This window comes from Varanus komodoensis, unplaced genomic scaffold (assembly GCF_004798865.1).
Source record: "Varanus komodoensis strain SLA01 unplaced genomic scaffold, ASM479886v1 scaffold41, whole genome shotgun sequence".
In the NCBI taxonomy this organism is placed as follows: domain Eukaryota; kingdom Metazoa; phylum Chordata; class Lepidosauria; order Squamata; family Varanidae; genus Varanus; species Varanus komodoensis.
Genome location: NW_025335954.1, coordinates 7,482,058 through 7,501,720, shown reverse-complemented (window position 1 = coordinate 7,501,720; position 19,663 = coordinate 7,482,058). Strand labels below are relative to the sequence as shown.

At 44.0% G+C, this 19,663-nt stretch overlaps 1 protein-coding gene across 7 annotated transcripts in view; it reads left to right on the top strand.

The window, feature by feature from the left end:
- Positions 1-19,663, top strand: part of LRP1 (LDL receptor related protein 1) — a 405,127-nt gene that overhangs the window by 115,559 nt on the left and 269,905 nt on the right. For all 7 annotated transcript variants that reach the window (XM_044443327.1, XM_044443325.1, XM_044443324.1 and 4 more), the window contains one exon: positions 6,259-6,396. In XM_044443327.1, the coding sequence (XP_044299262.1) occupies positions 6,259-6,396 (138 nt within the window). The remainder of the gene's footprint in view (positions 1-6,258; positions 6,397-19,663) is intronic.

Below are 19,663 nucleotides of genomic sequence, written 5' to 3'. Positions count from 1 at the left end.
CTTCTTCGGTTCACAGTTGGTTCCAACCTGTTCAAGTACAACATCTTGCCGTTTGGGCTGGCTACGACCCCCGGGTTTTTACAAAATGTATGGCCCCGGTGTGCGTGCATCTTCGGCTCCAAGGGATTCAAGTGTACCCCTACCTGAATGACTGGCTGATCATCTCCCCGTCTAAGGAAGGCCTTCGGTCAGCCCTTCAAAGTACTTGTACACTCTTGGACAATTTGGGACTATGCATTAACCATGAGAAATCGTGCCTTGCTCCCTCACAGGTCATCGACTTCATTGGAGTCCATCTCGATTCCATGCTGGAGAGAGCCTTCCTCCCACAGAGTCGGCAGGACAATCTGTGTTCATCGATCTGTGGAATCCACATGGACAGAGCTGTTCCAGCACTCTCGGTGCAGAAACTTCTCGGCCGCATGGCCTCTACAGTTGCTACAGTTCCCCACGCCAGGCTACGGATGAGACCACTCCAGTTGTGGTTCAACAGACTGTTTCAACCCCAATGAGACTTGCCTCACCGTCTTCTCCACCTCCTGACCTCTGGACTCTTACCGTGGTGGACTGTGCGGCACAATCTGGCCGTGGGCGTTTCATTTCGCCCACCTCTCCCAACCCTGACTCTGTTTACCGATGCTTCCCTTACCGGGTGGGGAGCCCTATGTGCTGGCCTCCGCACACAGGGCACCTGGGACCACCAGGCATCCGCCAGACACATCAATTACTTTGAACTCCTGGTGATCTTCAAAGCTCTTCGGTCATTTGAGGGCACTCTCCAGTGACACGTTGTGCAAGTTGCCTCTGACAACGATTTTGCTGTATTCTATATAAACAAACAAGGCGGGACGAAGTCAGCCCCACTGGCCCGCCTGGCGATGCAACTGTGGGACTGGTGCATTCCCAGGGAGATAACCTTCCTCATGGTTCACCTGGCCGGTACCGACAACCAGGAGGCCAGTGCCCTCAGCAGGCAGATGTTGACGACCCATGAATGGGAACTGGATCGTCCGACCTGCCATCGCCTCTTTCGGACCTGGGGCTCTCCGGACATAGACTTGTTTGCCACTCACACGAATAAGGTGTGCGGAATGTTCTGCTCCTGTGCCGGCATCGGCCCGGGATCAACAGGAGACACTGTCATGATCCCTTGGTCCAACATGTTCTTTTATGCATTTCCACCAATCCTGCTCATAACGAGGGTCCTGTTTATTTATTTATTTAAAATATTTATATGCCATCCTAATTGCAAAAAAGCCTCAGGACGGCTTACAATGTAATAGCATAAATAAAATTCCTTACACTGGCTGCAATTAAAAACATAGAAAAAACAATATTAAAACTTATTAAAATACTGCTGGAATAAAAAGGTCTTAACCTGGCACCGAAAAACAAATAATGACAGCGCCAGGCGGACCTCTCTGGGGAGCGCATTCCATAGATGGGGCGCCACTGCAGAGAAAACCCTCCTCCGGGTACTTTGCCTCCTGATATCTTTCACGGAGGGTTCCTGGAGGAGAGACTCTCCTGCTGATCTCAAGGGGCGGGAGGGCAAATATGGAAGAAGGCGTTCCTTCAGGTATCCAGGTCCCAAGCCGTCCTAGGTCCTAGCCAAGATCATGTATGACGGTGCCACGGGGATCCTGATCACCCCTGGTGGCCCTGCCAACCATGGTTCCCTACTCTCCTTCGTCTATCTGGCAGCACCTTTCTCCTCCTGCCTCTCATACCTCATCTAATAACTCAACAGGACGGAGCTGTTCGTCACCTGGATCTTCCCTCACTCAGTCTAACTGCCTGGCTCATTCAATGAACCACGGGGTCCATTCAGTACTAGTGGATTCAGGGACTCCTGCGCTTGTTCGACACTGTCCCGATACAGCCTCTGTCTCCCCGATCCCAGTAGACTCCACATCGAATCTGAGCAGTCTCCGTCCTGAGATTCAGTTTATTCTCCAGTCTGCCCTAAGACCTGCAACTCGTTGGTCTTAATGCTGCCAAATGGAAATGCTTCACATCCTTTGTGGAATCCAACAGCTTTACTGCTTCTTCAGCCTCTGTTGAAAATATCCTTCAATTTCTCTTATCACTCCATCAATTGGGACTTAAGCCATCCTCTGTTAAGGTTTATACAGCGGCAATTTCCCACTACTGTGGGCAGGTGCAGGGTCCTTCAGTTTTTTCTCATACCCTCATATGTCAATTCCTCAAGGGTTTACAGAACCTGCAACCACCCCTTCTTCCAGTTATTCCTACCCGGAGCCTCTCGGTTGTTCTCCAGGCACTCACCCGAGCTCCTTTTGAGCCCCTGGCAACTACTGACTTAGACTGCCTTCCTCATCACGGTCACATCCGCTAGAAGGGCTAGTGAACTCTACGCACTTCGGATAGATCCTCCTTACCTTAACTTCCATAAGGAGAAAGTCGTTCTCTGCACTGATCCGGTGTTCCTACCCAAGGTTGTGTCTCCTTTCCATATTAACCAGGACATTGTCTTATCGACCTTTTCCCCTATGCCCGCTACACCAATTGAACGGTCGTTGCATTCTCTTGATGTTCGTCACTGCCTTGCCTTCTACAGGTCTCTCACAGAGTCTTTCTGTAAATCTAACCACCTCTTTGTTAAATACTTGGACTATGATAAGGGCTTCCCTGTTGGTTCGCAGAGATTTTCAAAGTGGATTGTACAGACCATCGAGCTAGCCTATCAGCTTGCCAAGCTTGACTTACTTGTCATGCCCAGAGGGCATTCCACGAGGGTGGTAGCAGCCTCCTCTGTTTTTACCGCTGGCATTCCAATCCAGGACATTTGCAAGGCTGCTACTTGGACTGCTCCTTGCGCCTTTGCCAGACATTACCGCCTTGATGTGCGTGCCAGACATGACTGCTCCTTTGGTCAGACAGTCCTTTCTTCTGTCCTTCAATGATGACATTGCCCACCTCTGGGTTTGATAAGCTTGCTAATCACCCATATGTGTGTTGCACAGAGGCCACGACGAAGAAAGGCAGGTTGCTCACCTGTAACTGTTGTTCTTCGAGTGGCCATCTGTGCATTCACACAACCCACCCACCGGCCCCACTTGGTGTCAGTGATTGGGTTTATACGGTACCGTTTCTTGATACTGGTTCCATTAGTGCCCCCTTTTTCCCTACAGTTCAGCAGACTCCCTGCGATATCTCTCGCTCCCGTGAGGGGGCAAACAATCGGTCTCCAGTAGACTGAGGAAATGGCGGGCACTCCACCTTTTTATACCATTGGGGGGGGGGGTGGAGTTCCCGCTAAAACCGTTAAGCTTTTGAATCTTTCTGGCCATAGGCACTGCACAGGCGCAGCACCCATGTGTGTGATGCACAGATGGCCACTCGAAGAATGACAGTTACAGGTGAGCAACCTGCCTTTTTTCACCCTTCTCTGCTAGTACTCTGCCATTGCAAGGCTTCTTCTGCTGACTCAACCATGAGTTCCTGCTCTGCCAGTCCATAGGAATTTTAGCCATGATTGTATCCCTGCCTGCTGACCATAAATTCGAAACCAACATGAATAAAAGCCACATGCTAAACAACTCAGTCCAGTCCTAATTTAAGGTGCAATTCCATGCACATTTTGTCAGAAAAAAGGTCCTACAACTTCCAGCATTGGGGAATGGACTTTTTTGTAGAACTTCTTTCTGTCTAAACAGGCAGAGAATTGCACCCTGAGATAATCAGAACAATCTGAACTGCCATTTAAAACACATATTGTGGCATTTTTTAAAATACAAAGTATATTATGTGGCACAACACCTGCTCCCCCTTGGCCCCAGCAGAGACATGCCTTCTGTGCCTTGTAATGCAACTTAAGCATGTGCTCTCAGGGAGCAGGTAGGGCACTGGATTGCAAAGTTAAAGCATAAGAGAGATGCTTTGTTCTGACAAAGGACAAAATAGGGAGAATAAGACAGTCAGTGCTAAGCAACCTGCTACAAGGTTCGTAGCACACAGCTCTGACAAACAGTCACAGCAGTCTGTTACTGCACTTGTATCTAAGGTCTGTTTTTTGCTAGCATGTTGACAGTACTTGTCTTCTGCTGGTGTCAAAGACCTGTCATTGAAGCAATGCAACTTGATTGGTAAGACTTAACAGCTGGAGTTTCGAAATTGGTTTAATGCTTATCCCTTCCTCCTAGTCTATCGTACTGCCAGCGCGGAAGCAAGAATCCAACCTTTGCCTTGCTGCATTTGCTATGATTGGCAACTCCCTTTTAAGGTTATCACAGTGTCTGCAAAGTTATGAGGCAGTAAAACACAGCTGAGTGTAGCAGTAATTGCAGTCCATCCTGGCGTTATGCAGGTACAGCTTTGTTAGTGAAGGGCCTCATTCAGGTGGGCATATGAACTTGCACATGTATGCAAACAGGTGGGAATCTTTATACACACATGGTATAATTCACTATGTATAATAGACATGCATAATACATCAAACCTGTACTTTGGCAAAGTGGGAGAAATTAGAAGTTTAATTTTAACGTACAAGTTTACAGAAACAAATCCATGGATAAACCTGTCCTTAGCATAGGACCAGCAGGAAAGCTTAATAATAGTGACAGTGCAAAAAGAGATGAAGGGAGGAATGGAGAGGGTTACAGGGATTGGAAAGGAAGGCTATGAAGGGCTATACACAAAAGGGTATTTGGATCACAGTGATAAAGAGTGGGTAGAATGGATAGATTTCCAGTGGATCTTCCTTGTTTCAGAGGCAGGAGAAGAAATTTCTTTTAAAGGTGGCTCCCTCTTTTTGGGAGCCACCTTGAAAAGAAAAAAGGAAAGTGGCGGTCATGGGAGAGTGCTTCTTTGTAGTGGCACCCCAATTATGGAACTAGCTTTTCAGTGAGGTGCACCTGCTACTAATGCTTTATACACTTCATAGCCAGGTTAAAACCTTTTTATTTGCCCGTTATTTTAATTGCTGAATGGAAGACTTTGATTTTATATTGGTTTTTAATATATGATGATTGGTTGCCATGGATCACTTGCTATTGTGTTGTTGTTATTTATTTGGTTTATTGTGGTTTATTATATTTAATTTTAAATTATTATGTATATGCTTTGTTTTATATTTTAGGCTGTTTTAATTGCTGTACACCATTCTGAGAGTGTTTACTAAGGAATGGTTAATAGAAACTTTAAATAAATAAGTATTCTTGTGTAATTGCTGGGAGGTGGATTCTGTTTGTGAATTGGGGGCTGCCAGATGTTTTAGGCTGTAGCTTTTATCACCCCACTCCCCCTGCTCTGTGCTGATGTACAGCTAAAACTTCTGGGGGGTTGCATATTATCTAGACCTTCTGCAGGCAAAGCAGAATCCTCTGCTGCTTCATGCTACCAAGCTTTGTAGCTGGTTAACTTTCTGGGCTTCCAGTTCAGACCACCTTATCTCCTCAGTTATGGCCTTCCCAATTTTATTTGTCTTTGGGCTCCAGCCAAATCAATTAAAGGGCATATATTTATGGGTAGAAGAACAACTAAAGTGGTTTTGCAAGGTTAAAAATTCCTGTCTAATGCAGCCCTTTGGGGTGTACCACAAGCTTGTCACACGAAATAAATTAGCTCATTTATTAGCTTCTTAAATAAAGTGGCTTTTTAATGATGCATTCCCCAGTTGTGATTAAGTGGCTGATGGGCGGCGGGGGGGGGGGGTGTTTCTAAATAGCAAACCACTTTGATGGATGAACTGGTTCACTCCATGACACTCCACCATGGTCTGTGCAGGAATCTAGCTAAAATAAACCTTAATGTGGAACTTCTCAAGGCAGCTGACTTGTATGGTGTGCTTTCTTTGGGAGTAAAATCTGGAAGTTAGTAGCAGCAAGAGGAAAAAGATCTAGGTGGATTAAAACCCATCTGGTCAAGTCGAGTGTGAGGGTCAAGTGCATGGCCTAATCCAGAATTGGCAGTGGCATTACCATGGAGAGAACATAGGAGGTAGGACCTTGCAGTAGGACCTTAGAACCCATGTCTTTTGGTTCCTGTGCTGTACCCCACTGCTTGCTTTGTTTGCTAATTGAAAGTAACTATTTCATGTATCAGCCTTCTGCAAGAGTCCCATGTGTGTTTTCATATGCAAATAAATGTGGTGTAAGAAGTCTTTCGTTTTTTGCATGCCTGAGCATCACCTCACACACATACTTCTATTCCTTGCTGCAAGAATTCACCATGGGTTACCATAACCCTTAGTTATCCATCTTCTCCCATGATGGTTGTGATTCTCCCTGTTTCCAGGTCCACAGAGCAAGGTGTCAAGATGTCAGCCTAATGAACACAACTGCCTGGGCACTGAACTTTGCATCCCCATGACCAAGCTGTGCAATGGTGAACGTGACTGCGTGGATGGTTCAGATGAAGGGCCTCACTGTCGAGGTAAGCTGTCCTCCAGCCTGGCCTAGCTTTGTGCAGAAGATCTGGCTGTTGGAGGGGCCCTGGATGCAGGCATAGGCCAGTGTCATACCACTGGGAGCAAAGAGTGTAGGTGGCACATCTCAGTACCTTGTAGCTGCATACTAGTTCCTGAAATATAAATGTGGTAAATTTGCTTCATTGTGGACCTAATGCATTTCTCACCCCTTCTTACCTGCAGATTAGGAAGCTACGTCTGGGAGCTACACAATGTTGAATGCATCTTATTCTGAGCTCAGACTGCAGAAAGTCTGATGTGATCTTGATTATGTTATTAAGGGACACAGCCCTTGGCTGTGGTTGTTGTTAGCCAAATGGGAAGTGATTACTGAAACATAATGAGAAGAAATCAGATAAATTATATATATACGGCAGATATACGGTGAAAAAAGGTGGGGAAAGGCTGTAATCAGTACATTGCAGTTAATTTCCTTTTAATCAGTAAGTGAAGTAATATTTTACTGACTGCAAAACAATATTTTATGAATGACTCATGTGTTTTATATCTAAGTTAGATTTCCTTTATTTTTGGTCTCAATAAAGCTAGTAAATGAGTAATAGTGCAGACCAGTTTGCTTTCAAACACAGAATAGGTATTCATGTTATCTGGCTGTTTCATACTTGTACCTGCAGGCCAGCAATTCTCCTCTGCAAAGTAGTATTGGGAAGGGGCAGTTCCTAATAGAAATGTTCCAGGAAGAAGTGCTTTCTCACAACCCTCTTCTTAGGGGAGGAACTCATCCCACTTCCTCATTCACAATCTTCTGGAAGCTGACTTTGAATGGGCTGTTTGCAATTTGTCTCTTAACACACACACACACCCCTGTTGTTATTTGAAGCTTTTCTTGACTGCCTTTTAAGGAGCATTCAACAATTTAGCTCACATAGTAGTACCTGCTGCAGTAATTGAAAGAGTAGAGAAACAGCAGCAAACCTTCCTGAAAATGGCAAGCACTGGCTAAAACAAAACCTGCAACACACAACTGCTACCACAACAATCCAGTGCAATAGTTTGAATGGCAGTGTAGCTATTTCCTCAGTTAGATCTGTGCTTTAATATTTCATTTTCATCTTGTTATCCACTGCAAGGATGATTGTAGTTGCTCAATCTATGATGTTTGTTAGTCACATTGAGTTCCCAGAAGGAGAGGCGAGAGGAGAGATAGTTTTAAAATTATCTTGTCTGCCATGCTCACCCCAAATTGACAGTGGAACCTTAGTTAGGGAGAAATTGGCTGTGGGCTAGGGGAGATGGGAAGAGGACAGAAAACTGCAGAAGAGCAGTGTAGTAGAGGAAGGGTTAAGCTCCTCCTGCCAGCCTGGTGCTTCTCTGCTGCAAGTAGCTTCCTTCTGACAATGCTTTGTGGAGGAGGTGCAGTCACTGCAATTTAAAAAGCTACATGGGCAAGATAACTGGCGGTTCTGACCAAAGTTTCATGTTACTCTCCTCGTTTTTTGTGGTGATTGGGACCTGTGTGCCCATGATCGCCATTGTGCTTTTCTCTTCTCTCCCTTTTATAATGATACATTTACTGAGAATAAAATGCAAATGCCGCTAAAGAGGGAGCTAAAGGAAAGACACAAACTGATGCTGTCTGCAATAAAACTATGGCATATCAACTAGAGAAGGTCAGCAAACATGCACTGAGAGTACAGTGCTTGGTAAAGATATGCTCAGTCCATCCTTCACTGTCTGAATGAGCAATGTAGGTGGTTTATGACAGCGCTGAGGAAAGTGGATAGAAGAGCTGTGAAAATTACTGACACGCTAAAATAAGTCTGCTATAGTAAAGGCCCTAAGAAGCTCAAAGTGAGTGTGCCCAAATGCCTTTGTAGGGAGGAGGGATTGACTATTAGCTTTTTAATTTAATAGTTTAATCCTAGGAAGAGTTAAAAGGTAGAACTGGACATGTTCCTGCTAGAAATGAGAAATTGACTTGTAGCAAACAGCTTTGCTGTACCCACCAGTGCAGCCTGATTGTGTGAATGCTTACTCAAAAGGAAGCTTGCACTGCTCCCAGCTAAGTGAGTCCAGGATTGAAGCTGTGGACAATCAGAAAGTGACTGGCATTGCACGACATTGGCAGATCTAGAAGTTTAGGAGAAACCAGTATTCAAAAGGGAAAGTGATAAAAAGCCACTTGTTTCAGTTTCCCTTCAGACTGCTAAATAGCCACATTGTTCTCTAGAGTTTTTAAGGCTCTTGGGAGGTTTCATTCTGGTACAGATCTAAAGGACCTTGTTTCTTTTTAACCCTGCCCTGTAATCTTATTGGAAAACTCTCCCTTAGCAGACTGAGCATTTAAGTGCCTGTCACATGAGCAGATTATTCACCTGCAGACGTCTGTCCTGAAGTGAACTTGGGAACAGAACCCTGGGCTTGTGAGTGGGCAAATGGCATGCTGCTAGCACAGCAATTTCTGGCATTATTGTGATCCTGGCAAAGGCCTCTGAATCTGGGACAAGCACATCTTTGTAGTTCAGCTTGGTGCAGGGCTTATGGCCATGCAGTCTTGCACCTCGCAGCTCTCCGTTTGGCCAAAAAGCAAACATCTCTCTGGCTTCCCCCCTCTCCAGCATGCATGTACTGGGCTTGTAAATAAGTCCCCAGCAGTTAATCTCCTGCAGCCTGCATTTCTATGATGGCTCTGGAGGAGTTTTCAGCAAATGCAGGCTACTAGCCTTGTACCAAGCCAGAAATGGAGGAGAGGAGGAGCCAAGCTGTCCATCCTTCAGTAGTTTCTGTGTTACCTGCAGAGGAAAAGGGCTTCTCTTCCTCTGTGATCAGCACAGAAAGCAAGGATGCTGATGGACGGTGGATAGATTGCTCCTCCCCGCCTCCTCTGTGCTGATTGCAGTGGGACCGAATGGAGCTTCTGTTGCTCTGTGCATTAAAGGGGAGAGCTCAGCTAGGAGGATTCTGTTTCAGGGACAGAATCAGAAGTATTTGGGTGTGTAGTGGTGGTGAGAATTTGCTAGAATCACAAAGAGTTCAGGATGGCAAAAGTCCACACAGGCATTAAAAGATTGTTCCCCATGTTTAGGAGCATATTGGGATTCCATGTGCAGCATCCCATTCTTTCTCCTGGGACGTTGCAAGCAAAAGTAGGTCAGTTGCAGGAGAACATGGTAGTGGCCACGAAGGATTTCTTTTGGGGATGGAGGGGCACCTATCCTGCCCTTCCTTAGAGCACAGCATGGCTGTCTGGCTTTGAGCAGCTCTGTGTGGGAGCTCCCTCCTCCTGGCCCCTGTATTTAACCAACAGTGAGAGAAATGTGGGCTTAGAAATATATAGAACAGCCCCTTTTCTGATTTGATGCATTTAATGGAACACTTCCAGGAGAGTCTCTCATGCAGTCCTACAGACTGTTTCCCGGCAATCTTCTTTACCCTGGCAGCTGGTACTTGCATAGCTATCAGTCAGATGTACACTTGTTGCCTGACTAAAGGGATTGTGGTTCCACCCTCCCCCTCAAACCAAAAAACGTCTGTGATTGTAGGGACCAGCCTGTTGAAAGAGATAGGGTGGTACGTCATGGGGGAGAACATGGTGTCCTTAATCCATCTTTAATCAGGATTAGATGTGGAAAGTGAAATTCATGTTCCTAATCAGCTAACATTACAGTTGCTGTGCTGAGTCATGCTGTCTTTTGACTGAGCATCAGTGACTTCAGAGGTGCCTATCAGAACTGGGCCAGCTGGGCAGAGAAGCTGCTGGCACTCAGTCAAGGTTTGTGGTTTTAGGTCTCCCCTGTTTTACTCCAGAGATGGGCAGAGCCCTCTATTCTTAACACCCTACTAACTCCATGCTTTCTGCAAACCCTATCCAGTTAAACCTTCATGATCTTGGCAGATTTGGTTCTTTCCTTCTCTGAAGTTGGTTGCAAGGAAATGCCTCTAATGCTATTGTGTGGGTTTCACGTTTACTTTTAATACCGAGGAGGAAGGGATCATATTCAAGACTGAGTGTGTCTACTGGCATTCTGCTAAAGTGCAGTAACAGTGCAGAATGTGATAATGAATGGCAGGATTCAGCTTTATAGAAGTCTTAGCTTGTATATTTTTTAAACCCCATTTTTTAAAAAGAGTATTTTCGCATACCTTTAGGGCTGTGAAGATATGCTTGGAAGTGTCCTGGCACTGCTTGTCTACAAAAATCTCAGGTGCCAGAGAAGTTACTTAAAAAGATTTTCCGTAGCAGTGGCATAGTTCCAGAGGCCTTGCCTTCACAGAGTTAGCACAACTCAAAATATTCAAAATGACGAGAGATTGTGTGCATCTCCTCCATTTGTTTCACTGACACTGTTTCATCTTTTCTGGGGAGCAGAGTTTAATGTTGTCTCTGCAGCTGTTTGGTTTGTGCCTGGGAGAGCTTGTATGTGTTAACTTGATGCTTCTATAGACATATACCCCCAGAGTATTTAACATACGCACATATGAGTGTCTTGGGATGAGTTTAATCCATACTAGGATACCTTTGCCCACTATCCTGCTTGGAATCAAGAGGCCTATTCATGTTTGTGACTGTGCAGAGATAGGCCTCCTAGCTGAGAAAAACTTGGAAAGTGGCTGTGTGTGGTTTGAGCTCATTGCTCCCGGAAGATGCACACAGCCAGATTCAGTGTCCATTTCCGGACCAGGTTGCAGTCAGCTGGAACAATTTAGTAATGGCCTGGGCTTCTCCCATTCTGTTTCAGGTATCTCTACTGTTGGGTTAAGACTTCCAGTCAGTCAAGAGGCCTCACTTTTCAGTTTATGTGACTGCAGGACCATCAGTCCCAGATTGGTGATTCTGACTCCAGGGGTCCTCAGTCTCTTTGGACTGATGGTCACATTTGGACTCTTGAGACTACAGTGGATGCTGTCACAGAAATGGCTGCCTCTCAGTGTATGCCTCACCCATTCTCAATATAGCTGTCAAGATGGGCATGGCCAGTCGCAAAACACTCCAAAAAGCCAAAGAGGAGGGACTGAAAGAACAGTTACTCAAGCCCCTCTCTTAAATCCAGAGATGGCCCCAGAAGACAGTACTTTGTGTTATAGCATGCTGGGATTCCAGTTAAAAATGGTTAATTTAAAAGAAATGAAATTAGAAAATAGAAGGGTCAGATAGCCATGCAGGTGTCAAGAGAGGTGTTTTGGGGCATAGTGGTGCCTCCATGTCTAGAATTCCTCTGATCTCTGGTGTTAGTGGGTTAGAGGAAAAGATGAGAATCACTGACTTCAGTACAGTTACTAGTTTTTCTGGTAAGCCACTTGGGAAAGGGAGGGTAGTAGTGGACTAAGGATTAGCTATTTGCCCCCTATTTGCTGCCTGCTAATCTTCATCTCAGCCCCATATGATCTGCTGTACCGTGCTTTAGGATGCCGATAGGAGAGGAAGGAAACACTCTACTGAGCACCCTATTTGGCTCAGGGACCTTCATCCCTCACCTCTTACAGGTGGTTTCCTGTCAGCTCATACATTACAACAGGCTGTCTGTTTCTTCAAGGACCCTTACAGAATAGCTCTTGATTGAGGATTGTTTAGCCTAATTCACCATCCTGCCTTCTTGAAGGGGGCTGAGCCATTGGACATCTTAATAAGTCTAGGGAGTAGATTAATTCTCTTCTGTATGAGGAACTGGAGGCTACCTTCTGTCTGACAAATTACCTTATACATTCCTCAAATGGTATAGTTGAGGACAGCTTTGTTAAAAAAGCAAACTGTCTTTCTGATAATAAATAGTAACTTTAAAGCTTTGGGTGGGAAGTTGAAACTGAATTAGCATTCAGTCTTGCCCAGCATCATCTTACAGGGGGTCAGTGTCATAATCTGAGGAAGGGGGCATTGCTAACACAGGAAGGCAGGCTATAGATTCCTATGAGCAGAGTTTTGAAAACAGTGCTGCCAGCTCTGGTATGCTATACAGCCAGTGGGTGCCAGAAAGCTGCACAGAATTGAACCTCCATTGCTGCAAGAGGAGGCCATCTGCGCAAACATAGGCACACACATGCAAATGCAAGGCAACCTGTGCAGTCTGGATTGCAGAATGCTTGTGTAGGCGAGGTGCACCACACATAGAAGTGTTCACAGAACAAGAGAAAATTCATGCAAGCTCTGCCTCCAAACAGCGTACAGCCTCCCCCCTCCCCCAGCCTCCAGATATGGATGAACTTTTATCTTTTCTTTGATGCTTGGGAGAATTGGCTTCTGCACCCTGTATTGATTTCTTCATGGCAGCACAGGAGGGAGACATGAGGAAGGACATAGCTCACTGGGGGAGCACCTCATGAACTTCATGCAAAATGTCTCGGGTTCAATCCCTGCCTCAATCAGGGGCTCAAGGAAGTATTTTCAAATGGAAGATGGATTGACTCCATAAGGAAAGCCACAGTCTCAGATTTATAAGAGCTGAGCAGCACTGTGGAGGACGGGACATTGGGAGGCCATTTACTCATAGGATTGCCATAAGTCAGAGATGACTTCATACAACAGGAAGCATTTGAAAACTTTGCTCTTGCAATGTTAAACAATGCAGAAGTAAGGCTGCAGTGCATCTCTGATACCATAAGTAAAGGCAGGAACTGACAAGTTGCATAACCACTAATGTAGGCATGCCCAGGTAGGTCCAGCTAGGAGTCTTCACAGTGTTCTGGAACTCCAGGCCTTTGTCATTCATTATTGCCCACCCTCTCTAAACATTTCACATTCATAAACTACTCCCCTATGAATAGTTCTCCTTTTTAGCATGTTCAGCAAAGGAGATAAAACTATGCAGTCTGAGGGGTGGTGTGTGCACGCGCGCTAACAGAAAGAGCTGAGGGGGAATTAGACACACATTCCGTAATGTGATTGATTAACAAACAAATCTTGCTTTCTAAAGTTTTAAGAGTCTGCTGCTCATGTTACCTTGGATCAAGTCACAATGTGGTTTTGGTTCAAGAGGTTGCTGGTACATAGCCGGTATGGGCCAAATGTGAGGTGAAAACACTCATTTTTATAAATAAGCTACTTCTCAGGATTCATGAAAGGTGGAAGTTCTGGAAAAGTAGTGCTATTACAGCTCTTAAAATACCATCTTACTTTGCCTGACAAGACAAATTATATGTTCAGAGTGGCACTGGCATATAGTAATCAGCTGAGGGAGTACCCAGGTAGCTGGATCAGATAAGCATTTTGCATGTACACTGAGCTCCTTGAATATGGATGCCCCTTTATTCTCACCTTGGATTAAATCAGGAATTCTTTAAATAACCCTAGTTTCTCCTTTGGTATGAACCAGGAAGCAGTGGTTACTAGCTTTAGAACAAGCTTAGATTTTAAATCACAGTTTGGAGTTTAAGAACCTGAGTTGTTCCAAATCGTAGTTTGCTAGTTTGGACAAAATGGGAAATGTTGGCTAACTGCTTTGTTTGCAGATTACACAAGTGAAGTGGCTGCTTGGAGTGGTTTGTTTGTTTTATGATTGAGCTAGCTTGCCTGTATGTTTGGAAATCATGGAGGAATTTGTTCCCTGTGTGTTGTAATGCAGCATTGAACAAATTTGTATGCTCATCCTTTCACCCTGCAGCTTATGGGTAAGGTGATGAGTAGCTGGAGTGAAGAACATGGCAAAGGACGAAGAATTCAACTTGCACAGAATTTTCTTTTTTAATTTAACTTTTTAAAAATAGAGCATATGTCTAGCCTATGCAACTGTGAACATTTTCTTGGAAGTTTTTGGGAGCCTGCTGAAATTTCAGAAGACTGATAGGCTTTCAGTATGGGGAAGAGGGGGGCCAGGACAACAGTATCCTTGCCTACCTCATGACTAGCAAAATTAGAATATATTATGCAGAGTGGGAAATGGCATAATAATTTATACAGCACAAGGTAAATTATGTAAACATGTTCAGTTTCATAATTTGTAAAGGTTGTCAACTTAATCTTTTCTTGTCACAGGATTTGAATTAATGGGGTGATGCTGATGGTGGGATACAGGAAGTTACCCTGCAAGACTGAAAATCCTCAACAGAGCAGGCAAACGATAAACACAGTCTTTGCAGATGTGTTGCAAAGAGGGCCCCCTTTTGAACGACTTGGAAGAAGGGTTTGGGTCAGGACCTTGGGGCAGCTCCTCATTTACACATGAAGGAAAGGCTGTTGGTCTGGCTGGCAAATCACCTTTATTTCTAGGGTATGGAATACAGCCTGCATAATGTCTCTTTGGTAATGTTCCACTGAGATGTGAGTTCGGTTAAGCTTGTGGAAGCTGCTTTACAAGAATCCACAGAGTGGGGTGCCAGTCTGTAAATTGGTAGAGTTGCTGTGGAATTAGTTCAGTGACTGAAATAAGATAAGTTCCCTTAGAACTTTGTAAGCCGCCCCGAGGCTCTTTGCGAATGGGGCGGCATAGAAATGCTTCAGATAGATAGATAGATAGATAGATAGATAGATAGATAGATAGATAGAAGCAGGAATGTCTGGCAGCTTCGGGAGAAGCACCCTTCTTTGCTTGTACTGCAGCCTTATTTTTGGAAGCTTTTTCTTCTCTGCAGCATTTCAGGCAGTGGCAGAGTAAAGCAGTGATAATGCTTCTGTGGCTTTCAACAGAAACCTGCCAGAGCCTCTTGCCCCCAGGGCGGAAGCTGTGAAAGGAAAGATGTTTGTGCATGGCCTATTACATCTTCCTAAATTTGCCTGATGCTGGATGTCTTCCACATTTTTGAAGCTTATGGGTTTTTACAGTCTGTTCTACAAGGCACTGGGCTTAATGCTGACTGTTTGCTTTGAGGCTTATGACTCTCAAAGTAGAAAGCGGGGTCAGTTGGTCAAGGCAGGCCATATCACCTTCAGGATTATGTCTAGATTATGCCTAAATTATAGTGCTGACTATGGTGTTGTTCAGTGCTTGGGGAACCATCCATCTAGTCGTTGTTCTCCCAAGCTTTGTATTCTGACATTTAAAAAACATTGAGGGAATATATAACCTAGCTCCCTTTGTTTCAGGATTTTTGACAGCTTTTATTTTTTTATTTTTTTTATTATTTTTATTATTATTATTATTATTATTATTATTATTATTATTATTATTTTGGATAGCAAGAGGACCAGAATTGCAGAAGCCTTGTTAGTTTGTTTGGTCAACAACAGCCCAGCTTGATTTGCTGCCCATATTGTGGATTGTTGTGCCATACAAACCAAGTCAGACATTAACCATGATTTGTTTTCTTTAATCATGGTTAAATGTTGCCTAAACCATGGTTAATGATTGCCTACAAACCAGAATGTGAAGCCATGGTTTGAAAAGTGGCTTTTCAAATTATCTTTTGCATTTATCTGTGGTTTTATATATAAGGTGATATTTCTGCACCAAGCAAGCTGTGGTTTTATAAGGGTTACTTTTTATTTTTCTGCTTGGAACAGGAGTGAGCAGCTTGTGCCCCTCTGGATGTTTTGGCCTACAGCTTCCATCAGACCTAGTCAGTATACACAATGGTGAGACATGTTTGGAACTGTAGCCCTCTAGATAATTTTGGCCCACAAGTTACTGTACGAGACTTAGAAAGTGACAAGTTGGCCTCAGTGGCATTTCCTTAGGGAGTCTGATGTGTTTATGGCATAGGCATATTTTTACTATGCGCTGCCTTCTTTGTCTGATTTATTGATTTAAGCATGTACAGGTTTCATGGACTGTCAATATTGCTATCAAAAAGCAGGGTAGACATATTTTAATTACATAAATTTCTACTAAGAGACTACAAAAGTGGTGTATAAAATGGAGGCTGGACTCTTATAAGTGGCTTAATTTGCAGTCCTCTTAGTAGTTTGGCTTGAAATTCAACAGAGGAGAGGAAGAAGCTTTGGCTCAGTGGTACAAACAGCTCAGAGGCCTATTTCTAAATCCCATTTCTTACACATGAGTTTAATTTAATGAGCTGCATGACCACAACAACTTGTTTATATGTTTTTACTGGATTTATTGGAGAGAGGAGGGTTGGTGGGAAGACATTAATTTCAGATTCTTATCTATTAAATGTACTAGAATTGTATTAATGATACTGTTGGACTGGGTAATAATAGATTCTGGCCTAGTATCTCTCTTGTATAGATTTCATCCCTCATGTCTTTCTATTTACTATTTATTGAAGAAGATTTATATACCACTCCATATGCTGGTATAGAGATTTCGGAGAGTTAAATAATAAAACATGAAACAGGTAAGATAATCACATAATACATTAAAAATAGAATCAATAAAATCACAGCTGAATTTTAAAGAAGCTGCTGTTTGTAATTTTATATCTTCTCTCCTTGCCTCTCCCGCAGATATCGTTTATAACAGGGATGGGGAATGGGTGGCCCTTCAGATGTTGTTGGATTGCTGCTCACATCTTTGTGTACCAGTGGTTAAGCTTTCAAGGGCTGGTAGGAGTTTCATTTCAACATCTGGAAAGTCAAACATTCTTCACCCTGATCTTACAACAACAACCCCCTCAAGATTTGACATAGGCTCCCATGGACATGGTCCACCTCCCTCCCACACACACACTCTCAATGCATGCCAATATACAAATTCATTGCACCTTCTATGACAACTTGATGAAAGAGGTTATGGGGAGAAGGTGAGAACGAGGGTGATTTGTTCCAGGTGATGTACTGGGCATCACAGTTCAGGTGAGGTTTGATCCTGACCATGGCATGCCTGTATTGGAGACGCCACAGCCATTGCATCCAATTCAATATGAACTGCACTAGCAGCTGTACTGCTGCTTGGAGAAAAGCTCTATTGGCAGAGCTTCGTGCAAGGGTTACGTGCAGGATAAGAATTACGGGAGACAAAAACGCATCATGTTTCCGTAATTCATGCTGATTACAAATTGTAGCAGGCTCGGGTTTGTGGGGTGGGATGAGCTAGTCCTAGCTGCTGCTTTGAGGTGACGTGGTGAGCATCCTTAAGGGAAAAATTAAAGCAAAGTGTGGGGGAGGAGCACAATTCCCTGCTTTTCAACTTTGTACTCATTAGGGCCAGCACCAGCATTAGGGCCAGCACCATCATTGTCTCTGAATGCTTTCACCACCGTAGTGAGGACTATTTCCTCTTCAGAAAATGCAAAAGAGATCTTTCTGGTATTCTCTTTCATTACTTAATACTACAATCGCAATCAGCTTTGGGATAGAAGAATGGAGAATATAGGTAAATTGGATAGGAAAGCAACAGAGAAAAAGGACATACTTCCAAATAATTCCAGCAGGACTACCCCATGGAAACATTAGCCCTGGAACTCAAGGGAGCAGTTTTGTTTAATGAAGGCCACAAAAATTACTGGCACAAATTTTGCAAACTGAACCTTTTCCAGCCAAAAAAATGAGAAGGGAGAAGAGTCAGCTTTTCTCAGCAGAGAACTCCAATTCCTTGGAATAACTAAATGTTTTAATGGTAGCTGTCAGTTTGGGCCAATCCAGCATTTTGATTTTCGTTAATGTAATTAGAGACATGGCTGCAGTTCCTCCCTTGAGGCAACCCTCTCCTCACTCCAGCCCCTAGCTCTGCAGGAGGGGCAACTGCTTTGTTTGGGGCTGGTAGATATGGAAAAGCTAAGCTTCCCTTTACTGAATGCTACATTTAAGATGAGAATTGTACCACTCATACCTATGTTTTAACAAACAACAGCAAAAGACATGGTAGGCATTACATGTAGTTTGGCCCTTGGTTGGGAAAACCAAGCCAAGGATTTTGTAAATGACCCAATCACACGCATTTCTGTGGTTCAGTCTGAACAGCAGAGGGATGTTTCCATGCTCGCATCTGCTGAGCTGTTTGTTCTTTCCTGTCTGTGTTAGCTGACTGCTCTCCTTCTGCAATAAATGCAGGGATCTGTTGGCACTAGTGAAGGCAGTAGCCTTCTCTTTCCTTGCCCTGGGCCCCTCAGCCTTTCTCCTACACTTCCTCTGTTGGCTTTGCTCCTCTTGGTCTGAATGCCTGAGAGGTGGCCTGGCTTCTGAGCAGGGCAAGACAGCAGTTTTCATTAGGCATCATAGATGTTGCCACTGCTGCAGTTTGTTCTCACCTGGACAGCACAGCATGAGCAGCTGATCAGCCAAGCATTTTGCAGGTAGGCCTTGTGGCACCCCAGCATATTTTCATAGGCTGTAGATCTCGTTGGCCTTGTTCATGAAAGGTTGGGTTTTAGAGCAGTTTTGAAAACTCAAGTAGACGTACAGAAGAGAAATGAGCTAAAACTGGCCTGTGGACAATCACCAGGTTGGTTTCTCTTCTTTCCTCTGTCCTGATGGCAGTCATAACAGCACAACCTTGGCTTCTTTTCATCAGTTTCTTACGTTGTCTCAGCCCTTACTTCCCCTTCGTCCTCCTGTTCTGCTGGCAGTGCTCAGACAAAGTCATCTGCATCTTTTCTACTTCAGTGGTGCAAGTGTCAGTTCTGGAAAACTTAACTGGAATAGGTTTGTTTTAAATCTTTTTATCCCTGAAGCAGCTTCCTCATTCTGCGCAAAAACAAGCTGTTGTTTTCCAGAGGGATTCAGAGTGAATGCAGTCACCTCATTGCAAAAGGGCAGCCATATTGGCAAGGGGCTACCTTTGCACTCATTTTTGTGACCTCAACTAGAGGCTGTGATATGATGTCCTTCTTGTTTGGCTATGAATACAGCTTTTTGTACATGTCCAAAAATATGTAACATGATCAACCTCTTTAGCAGAGAACTGGAGAATAGCCAATGTAATAATAATTTTTAGAAAGTGATCCAGGGAGGATCCGGGAAATTACAGGCTAGTTAGCTTAACATCTGTTTTTGGATAAATTGGTTGGTCACATTATTAGTGATAAATTTAGTAAGTATATAGAAGGACAAGTCCTGCTGAAAAGGGATCAACATGACTTCCACAAAAGTAAGGTTTGTCCAATAAAGCTTTTAGAATTCTTTGTGAGTATTAATACACAACATATGAACAAGGGTTATTTGGTAGACATTGCTTACTTGGACTTTCAAAAGATTTTTGAGCAAGTCCTTCATGAAGCCTCCTGAGCAAACGTAGCAGTCGTGCAGTAAAAGCAGAGGTCTCTTGTTAGATCAATAAATGATTAAAGAGCAGAAAGCAGAGGGTAGAAATAAATGATCAATTCTTCCAGTGAAGATATGTAAATTGAGGTCCCACAGGGTTTCTTATTGGGATTAAGATTTTGCAGCTTATTCATAAATGATTTAGAATTAGGAGTGAGCACTGAAGTGGCCAAGTTTGCTGATGA